At 42.3% G+C, this 9144-nt stretch overlaps 2 protein-coding genes across 3 annotated transcripts; one reads left to right on the top strand and one right to left on the bottom strand.

Moving 5' to 3' along the window:
- Nucleotides 1–334: 334 nt before the first annotated feature.
- LOC121973089 (CASP-like protein 2C1) lies at nt 335–1251 on the top strand. Its single transcript, XM_042524677.1, has 3 exons — nt 335–513; nt 600–738; nt 899–1251. Exons 1-3 carry the CDS (start codon nt 365–367, stop codon nt 1139–1141), a joined length of 531 nt encoding a protein of 176 aa, XP_042380611.1. The 5' UTR covers nt 335–364; the 3' UTR covers nt 1142–1251.
- A 4087-nt stretch (nt 1252–5338) lies between these two features.
- On the bottom strand, nt 5339–7515 carry LOC121973088 (GATA transcription factor 24-like). 2 transcript variants are annotated; one of them, XR_006109377.1, is made up of 4 exons: nt 7116–7515; nt 6924–6993; nt 6753–6845; nt 5339–5908 (listed from the first exon to the last, which is right to left on the bottom strand). XR_006109377.1 is itself a non-coding variant. In XM_042524676.1 (4 exons), exons 1-4 carry the CDS (start codon nt 7359–7361, stop codon nt 5776–5778), a joined length of 522 nt encoding a protein of 173 aa, XP_042380610.1. In that variant the 5' UTR covers nt 7362–7515; the 3' UTR covers nt 5339–5775. The 2 variants fall into 2 exon arrangements, 1 of the variants encoding a protein (XP_042380610.1); XM_042524676.1 differs by having other exon boundaries at nt 6944–6993.
- Nucleotides 7516–9144: the final 1629 nt, after the last annotated feature.

The following is a 9144-nucleotide window of genomic DNA, read 5'->3' as shown; positions in this document are numbered from 1 at the left end:
GAGGACCGCTCACCTCTTATGCTAATTAAAACAACAACAACAACAATTAATGAATTAGTTGGTTCTATAAGAATCTTAACAGATTATAAAAATAAACAAACTAAACAAGTAGCACTATGTTTTTTATTTCATTGTAACAAAAGATGATTACACTAATCTCAAACGTCCTGACAATCCGTCCTCGGGTTAATTTCTCAGTCCAATATCCATGGCAGAGGCATTCATTCACTCCACCATATTGGCGCCCTTGGCCAACCACCCGATGGCGACTGCAAGCCCAACTCACTGGCCAGTGCCGCTGCATGCCGAGGATGATCTATAAGAAATCCCTCGAGCCGCTGGAAGGCGCCACGAGCTCGCGGGCATGGAGCTGGCGGGAGCAGAGTGCGGCACGAGGGCTCTGTCCCTGGCGTTCGCTGCCATGGCTGCTCTCCTCGTAGGCCTGGACAGAGAGACCGAGACGGTGGTATTCATCAGGAGAACGGCCACTGCCAGGGATTTGACTGCCCTTTGGTGCTCACTCTCTCCATCCATTAATTATTAATTTGGAGTGGCAGTTAAATCAATCAGTTCGTATGTATCTGTTGTTTCTGCTGCAGGGTGATGACCGTGACTGCTTCTGTGGCCGCCGGGTATCACTTTCTGCAGCTCTGCAGGTGCATGGCTTCGGCCGGCCTTGGCCGGAGTTCGAGTCTGCAGAGCAAGTTGGCGGCGTGGCTCCAGTTCCTGCTAGACCAGGTAAAGCTTTTTTGATTGAAAAGCCTTGAGACGGACATAGACTTTCGACCATGTATTTCAATTTATGTTTTTTTTTTGAAACTCTATTCAGCTAGCAACAAAGGCAACTTGTGTTGACTCAGGTTCAACTCACTTTTACCGTGTTGCGACTAAATTATAGGGAGCCGCATATGCCACCTTCCTAACAACCATGGCGGGGCTCCAAGGGTCGCTGGTGGGGGTGTTCGGCGTGCACAAATTGCAATGGATGAAGCTATGCAACATCTACGGTAGGTTCTGCCGGGAGATTGGCGGCGGTGTGATATGCGCGTTAGTCGCAACTTTCACCATGGCAATTGTGGCAGCCATCTCCGCCCACCGCCTTTTCAAGCTCTATCCTCGCGGCTCTTTACACTCAAAGTAGGCTTTTGGCACTTGTGGTATCGCTAAAAAAATTATGCGAGTTTACGATAAATATTTAAAATTGTAAAATAAATTTTAAATTAATTGAATCGAACTTTTAAATTCACTTGATTTATCGGTTAATTTGATTTAATCAAACTTTTGTTCACCACTGATGTTTCACCAACAATCATTCACTCGTTCTCCAACCTGATTCATGTGGATTCGATCAATGATCGGACCGACGAATGCGGGGTTGATATATATCTGAAACCTTGGCCAGAGGCAGTACATGAGAGATTGGTAGGACCATGAGATTGAAGGCCTGGCTCGAGCAGCATGGAAACATGAATGAATGATATTTGTCAACACTTTATGTGACATTATTTACTTAGATCTACTCCTCTTAATGATTGCAACAGCCGGCTGTAACTTTAACTGTAACACTTAATTCTACGTAATTATGCCTTCTATCTTTGTATATCTTCCATATATTTTACGCTAATTATCTAGCTAATTAGAAATTAAGTTACTAATTACAAATGTAAAATTTGGCTGGCAGTATGTATTATATCACGGTCTCACTTGCGCGTAATGGTTTATATGTAAAGAAGGCAAAATTAAAATTCTCCCCTTCTTTTTTTTTCGAAAAAAGAAGGAAAATCTTCCTCTTCTATTGATTATTTATTGATAATTCGAACCAAAATTAAGCCAAAAAAAGGAAGGAAACAAAAAATGAAACAGTATGATCTCTGTCAGTCTTCATGGTCGTGGAGAAGGCTGAAGAGATCGATCAGCAGCGGTATTTCTTCTGCTACGTCATACTCGAATTCTCCGGGTGGCCGGCTGCGGCACGGGGACGAAGAGGGCGGCGAGGTCGGTGGGCACGGGGAAGAACCCCTCCGGCGGCGGCGCGAGCTTCCTCTTGACCGGCCGCGGCTTCCTCGGCGGCGGAGGCGGCAGCAGAGCCGCTTCCGGCTTCGCGGTGGCCGACTTGGGCGTGACGCAGTGCTCGTCCGCTTCTTCCCCTCTCTGCCTGAGGCATTCTCCGGCGCTCCCATCGGCGTCGCCGCCGCCGGCCCTGCGAGTGCTAATTAGCGGCAGGGAAGGCGGCTGGAGGTCGATGAACTCGAAGCCCATGGCGGTATGATGAGAGAATTGAGGGCGGAGCGAGGCGGTGGTAATGGCGATGGAGGGAGGAGGAGGAGGAGGAGAGGAGGCGTGGAGCGACATGAGATGGAGGTGGTGGTGGTGATGATGATGAGCTTTTGTAGGAAGGGAAAGGTGCAGAATATAGAAGTCATTAAGGTACAGATCAGGCCTCTGGTCCATGAGCTCAGTCGGTTCGATCAATTAACCCGACTCAAGCTCAGCTAGCTCTTTTTCAACAAAACAAAAACCTTCATGTAGAAATCATGGTTGAGCCTGATCATGTGCCTCGATCCGGAGAGGAAGGTGTTTAAAAGCAAAACTTAATGCTGCATTCATGGCTTTGGATACCACCATTACTTCCCAAGATCCATCATATTTATGCACTACATTTTGAGAAAAGAGATCATCTTCCACAAGGCAATTCCGATTCAATCTGTTACACAGGCACGTAATTAACCTTAATTATCTTCCAGAAACAGAGGCACTGGTTTCTTATAGAAATGATCATTGAGTAATTATCCAAATCAGGCTTAAATAATACCTGAAAATGCCTAAGATCGATCTCAAGTCTTGTTTCTTTTGAAGACAAAAGTGCTGAAAAAAATAAAAAGAATTGCTGAAGCTTTCTCTGCTTTTTTTTCCCCCCTTCTTTCTTTAATCCAACAACCATAAAATTTAACAGCTAATACTGCTCTAATTAAAGACAAATTTATGAGATAATTTCTGAACGAAACAGTGTTTTTTTTTTCCCCATTCATGATCATTGGACCACCTACTGGAAGAGTGCAGCTAGAGAGCTTGCAATTTATTTGCACCTCTGGAATTGGTGACCTGCTCAGCACTTGTTCGCAAGTACCATAATTGAGTTCTTCTGCTTTAAATCTTCAAAAGGTTGTTAGAGAGGCAATTAATACAGTTTCCATTACTGTGAGGTCGGTTCATTCATTCGGAAAGGATCAGTCAGTGGCAAAGCTGCAGTGAATCCGGTTAGTTCAAAACAGTCTCAGCATTCTGCTCAGGTTGAATTTCCGACTGGTTCAATAAGAGAAACTACGGCCGGAGAAGCGGACTGGTTGAACCTTGGTTCGGGTTCAAATGCTTAATTATAAACTCAACTATGTGGTAAAAAGTGATTCGTTCTCTCCAGTACCTCTGTCAATCCATCTCTAGATCAACACGGAGAAAGATAAATCACAGATAATTAACCATCGCACTGCCCAGAGGACAATTATATGCTCAACTATGGAACTTAAACGAGTGATATAATTATCACAATTTACTTATATCATTATCATATGAATAAATGGCTTTGGCACAAGAGTAAGAGCTAGAAATCATAGGTTTTTGGATCCTGCATTGGTGAAAAATTCACTGCCCTATTATCAAATTTATAAATACAAATAACACTTTACATACAGGTACATGCTATATCTCTATATTTCATTACAAACTATAGAAATTAAGTATCATACAAACTTTATACAAATTTATAATTATTAACGTAAATTTTATGTATATTTGCAGCCCTATGCAAACAAATGAGCGATAGAAACTGGTGAAAGATGATTACGATTACGACTCTTTTGGTTGATCCAAAAAAGCTTGTTCTCAAGGAATATACATTTTTCTTTTGGAAGAAAAAGTTGAACAATCACATTGGATATTACACAGACAAACACTCAACGGATGTGGATAACATGAAGAATCCCTCTCATGCATTTTTTTTGTTCTTCCCAATTGGTTAAATCCTAAGGAGACTTTAGTCTTCAGTTAGTTGCCAACCCTAAACATGAAGTATCTTACAAGTGACTTGACTACCTGATGATACATCACATACATGTAAAATCATATCACAGATATCGAGCGAAAAAAACTGAGCAGCGAGACTGATTCAAAAAAGAAGAAGAAGAAGAAGAAGAAGAACACATAGAATTTCTTGGTCGAAGTTCTGTCGCCGGTATTGAGGATCTAGGCAACCCCAACTTCTGCAGAGTTGCTCTGGAGACAGGTTATAAAGATATAAACTGATAGAAAAAGGGGGAAAAAATTGTTAGGAACAAAGATTAGTGAGGCCAGGTGTGCAAAACCTTGTTTAAATATTAAGGACGATTAGATGGTCATTCTTGCTTGCCCTTTCTTTTGCTTTGGCTTAAGCATTTGGTATGGTTGGAGATAGAAAATTTGAAGGATTCCTGATTATACCCTGCAAATGACAGTAGCATATATCAGGGAATCGAAACATATGGTGCAAACATAATAGCTGAAGAGCACGAGCATGTGATGGTGGCGAACAACTGTGAATGTATGAGTCTTTTCCTTAGCTGAAGAGCATGAGCATGTGAATTGAATGATAGTACAAATCAGAAGTGATCTAGGTCTTTTCCTTAGCTACTAGAGTTATACAAGAATCATGAAGGTGGTGTTTTAGGTAACTCAATTGGGCAACTATAGGGCGGAAATACATGTTCCATTCGATCTGTCCATTTGCAGCTCCTCATTTGGCTCAAAATTTTCTAACAGCTTCCTTTTATTCTGGCACTACGCTCTCAGTTCTTGGCATCATTGTGGATCGCTATCTTTAAAACACCTATTCTCTCCCTCGCCTGAGGTGACAGTTAGCATGGTTCTTCCTCAGTAAACTACTGATGTAATAATATCTTTCAACCTTAGAAAAGATGACAAGCAACATCTTAATCAGTTAAGATAGTCAAAGAATTTAAATGTTAATTCAAAGGCACCATAGTTTCCAATCTTTACTGAAGTGGCAAAGTCACTGAGTTTAATTATCAATTTTGCTTATGAGAATTATCTTGTGAATGAGATGTTAAGGGAACCTGCACGTCATCAGCAATTCAAATGATTGCCTAGGTTCAATAAACTTCTTAAGGATTTTGTGTTGAGCTATATTATGCAAGCTAGGACCATATGAGCACTGAAGAAAAAGTTGCAGCACTTATACTTATCTCTTGAGGTTGGATGCAACTATGATCCCAACTATAGAGGTCCATTCACAATAATTCAAAGTTGTGCTTTAAATTTTTTGTCATATTTACAGGCAGTGAAGGTAGAATTTGCAAAGCTGAACTGATTTTAGAGACATCTGAAAGTGTTCAAAAATACCTAGTAGCAAAATAAAAGATCTGTCGCAATGGAAAATGAAAATGATTGAAGAAGCAATAAAATAAAGACGAAAAAAAACATGTCCTAAGCACCTTATTTGCCCATGCAAGTCCGCACGCATTGCACAATGTTCTAGGTCCATTAGGTCCACGACACATCACTGGTGTCGATATCGCACTGATTCCACAGTTAAGACATCTGACAAAATATGAAAAGAGATATCTATTTTCTCAATCAAATTGTGTGAGATTATATCACAATATGGTTGATTTTAAATAATTTGTCACGTGAATTATATCATGTGATAATACCATGGTTACGATCTCCAGGTACAAGTACAAAGAACCATGTTTATCATACTACGATGATACTAATTTCAAAAGCTTACTTATATACTTCTGGTTCCTGGTTGGTCCTTGAACTATCATTTTCAGTAGCATCAGAAGTGGTGGCACCAGAATTGGGATCTTCATGTTGTGTCTTAGATGATGTGAACCGACCCTTATCCCGTTGCATCCTGTATCAAGATGATCAAACTTCCAGGCATAAAAGGAAAAAAATAAAAACCAATAATAAAATGCAACAAGACAAATGTTTATGTTCATCTATCCAGAATGTGCAAATGACCAATACAATCGTTCAAATAGAAAATAAAGGTTCTAGATGAATTGATATTCTGGACTATCTAGGAGTTAAAAGTACAGATAAATTACTTCTGAATTCCATTGGGTTTTTTTTTTTCCAACTTCCAGATGAAAGAATTGCAGAAGACAATCATGATTGGTATTTCCAAGTTTAACTAAAATAGTTATGAAGATGGGCATTATGTCAAGGAGGGTCGTCTAGCAAAGGAGATGAACCTCCAACCACTAGTAGTTATGGGGTTCAGCAAGTGGATCCTGGATATAACCTTCAATCTTCACTGCAATAAACCAGTAAAGTTTTGGCAGTTTTGGCAGGCATTATTGTCACTTTCTACTGATTGCTTGTCCTTTTCTTTCTCGCATTGAAACTGCTTAATTTCACCATCACTCATAGTTGGCTAAATACAAATTTGCTAGTTTCGAACATGATTATTCACATCTTGGGGTTAAAGCAATTATGTTCTTAAAAATCAAAGATCAGTAACAGGACAACAACTTGTCTTAACTAAATTATATGCCATTGTTTGAGGTACTTCCTGAAATATCAAGCAGAATGACAATTCCCACATAGAAAAGGATTTGTGAGTGGTTTTAAAAGTGACATTCTTACATTAACAAAAACCTAGCATCAAGATCTGGAAAGCTATCTAGAACTTTTCTTGAAACATCAAAATTAAACCATTGGATTGAATGGAGAAACTAAAACACACTTCCTACCTAAGGGCGTCCTCTTTGCGAACTTCGCCACGTATATTATTTTTAAAATTCCTTGATTTTTTCTTCTCTCTGAAGCTCGTCAACGAACCAATTCTGTGAGGAACACCCATTCCCTATCAAGAATTACAAGAATACAGGAGGCATAGAAGGTGACACATAAATTTTCCTCACATTTTGGATACACAAGATACCTTGTTCTGCACATTTCCTGCCTCCCAAGCAAAACCATCACAGCTTCAACCTGTAAAGAAGTTGAACCAGCAAGGATCAACCACCATCACCCTATCTTTGAGACTGCAATCACTCTGAATAATCTTGGAAGTGAGAAGAAGAAGAAGAAGAAGAAGAAGAAGGAAAGGCCACCTTTTCAGGAGAAACGTTGTCGACCACGTAGACGTTGCCTTGGAACGATAAGACGAGCTGACTACCTGCATCCGCGCCGGGCATGGTCCCCCCGTTAGCGTCCCCTTGATTGCTCGGTTCGGAAGGCCCCTCCATCTCTACCTTCTCATTCTCCCCGGGCGCATACCGGCCGTCCTCCATCTCGTGGCCGCCAGCGTCCGCTGCAGCAAACAACTCCCCAGCGGGAGGATTAGGGTTCTCGCTCATCTCCGGATCTCCCTGCTAGCCCGGATTCTCGCCGGCCGATACTCTGGAGAAAATGGGACTCCGATCTAAAACGGCTTCAAGAAAATGATGAATCCAGGATTTAGTCGAACAACGAGGCTATCGCCGACACAAGAATCGACGAGACGGAGAAATCCCGGCTGTATCGAAGATCTAAAAAACTCCTTTAAAAAGACAAATTCAAAACCGTTATCTTATTTCCGCGCTCAAATTACGAAGGCGAACAATGAAAATTGAAACCAATGCACTAAATATTCAAGTTTCAACTGACCTGTCACACAGTAGATTATCACACGAGAACAGGGATCGAATCGGGATTTCTTGAGGTGAGCGAGTTACCACATGATCAACTGAGTATTCCAATTTTCATGATCAACACCCGAAGATTGTTGAGTTTTGAGTTTAATTCAAATTATTTCATTATTTTTTGTAATGTATAGATGTATGCATTTAGTCCCACATTATTAAACAAGAAAAAGTTGGAAGGCCTTATATAAGGAGTCCTTCCATCTTGCTTAGCAAAGTTAAGTGGACCTATACGCATGCGCGGATTGAGCCCAAATCAGGTGGTTTCGAGGGGTTCGAGTCAGAAATCCATAATCTGGGTGCGATCACGTGCAGGGGGGGGGGGGTGCAAATCCCTAGCTCTTCTGGGCCTCGCGCTTGCAGGCGGACTAGTTTGTTTTTGTGAGTCTCTGGTTTGGTATACTTGGGTTTGGTCCGCGTGTGAGGGAAGCGGCGCATCTGTCCGCACGAAAACAAGCAGCGCCTGTGCATGAGGAAGCGACGCACTCGCGCGTCAGGAAGCAGAAGCGACGCACGCTTTACTTCGTGCACTGCTTCAGAGTGTATAAATACACTCCCTCTGTTCCTAATTCAAACACACCAAAGCAATCTGCTTTCTCTCATTCCCTCTCTCTATACTCTTCCTTTACCGAGAGTTTGTCCTGAGGCTTGGCTTATAGCGATTCTAAGGTTGAGTCCGAGTGCGCCGTTTGTCTTGGAGCGCTTGCAGGCGGACTAGTTTGTTTTTGCGAGTCTCTGGTTTGGTATACTTGGGTTTGGTCCGCGTGTGAGGGAAGCGGCGCATCTGTCCGCACGAAAACAAGCAGCGCCTGTGCATGAGGAAGCGACGCACTCGCGCGTCAGGAAGCAAAAGCGACGCACGCTTTACTTCGTGCACTGCTTCAGAGTGTATAAATACACTCCCTCTGTTCCTAATTCAAACACACCAAAGCAATCTGCTTTCTCTCATTCCCTCTCTCTATACTCTTCCTTTACCGAGAGTTTGTCCTGAGGCTTGGCTTATAGCGATTCTAAGGTTGAGTCCGAGTGCGCCGTTTGTCTTGGAGTGCACTTACGAACGACACGAGTGGTTGTCGGATCTTGGGAGAATTTTGCAGTCGGACTAGTTTGTTTTTGCGAGTCTCTGGTTTGGTCTACTTGGGTTTGGTCCGCGTGTGAGGGAAGCGGCGTATCTGCCCGCACTAAAACAAGCAGCGCCTGCGCATGAGGAAGCGACGCACTCACGCGTCAGGAAGTAGAAGCGACGCACGCTTTACTTCGTGCACTGCTTCAGAGTGTATAAATACACTCCCTCTGTTCCTAGTTCAAACACACCAAAGCAATCTGCTTTCTCTCATTCCCTCTCTCTATACTCTTCCTTTACTGAGAGTTTATCCTGAGGCTTGGCTTATAGCGATTCTGAGGTTGAGTCCGAGTGCGCCGTTCGTCTTGGAGTGCACCTACAAACGACGCGAGTGGT

Source organism: Zingiber officinale, chromosome 4A (assembly GCF_018446385.1).
Source record: "Zingiber officinale cultivar Zhangliang chromosome 4A, Zo_v1.1, whole genome shotgun sequence".
NCBI classification, from domain to species: domain Eukaryota; kingdom Viridiplantae; phylum Streptophyta; class Magnoliopsida; order Zingiberales; family Zingiberaceae; genus Zingiber; species Zingiber officinale.
Note: the sequence above shows the minus strand (reverse complement) of the source record. Positions and strands in the feature narration are given on the sequence as shown.

Coding starts and splice junctions, on each gene's coding strand:
- LOC121973088 (XM_042524676.1), bottom strand. CDS start 7,361: ATGAGCGAGAACCCTAATCCTCCCGCTGGGGAGTTGTTTGCTGCAGCG. Junction 6,846..6,943: donor CAGGAAATGTGCAGAACAAG/GTATCTTGTGTA, acceptor TGTTCCTCACAG/AATTGGTTCGTTGACGAGCT. Junction 5,909..6,752: donor CGCAAAGAGGACGCCCTTAG/GTAGGAAGTGTG, acceptor ATCTTGATACAG/GATGCAACGGGATAAGGGTC.
- LOC121973089 (XM_042524677.1), top strand. CDS start 365: ATGGAGCTGGCGGGAGCAGAGTGCGGCACGAGGGCTCTGTCCCTGGCG. Junction 514..599: donor AGGGATTTGACTGCCCTTTG/GTGCTCACTCTC, acceptor TTTCTGCTGCAG/GGTGATGACCGTGACTGCTT. Junction 739..898: donor TCCAGTTCCTGCTAGACCAG/GTAAAGCTTTTT, acceptor ACTAAATTATAG/GGAGCCGCATATGCCACCTT.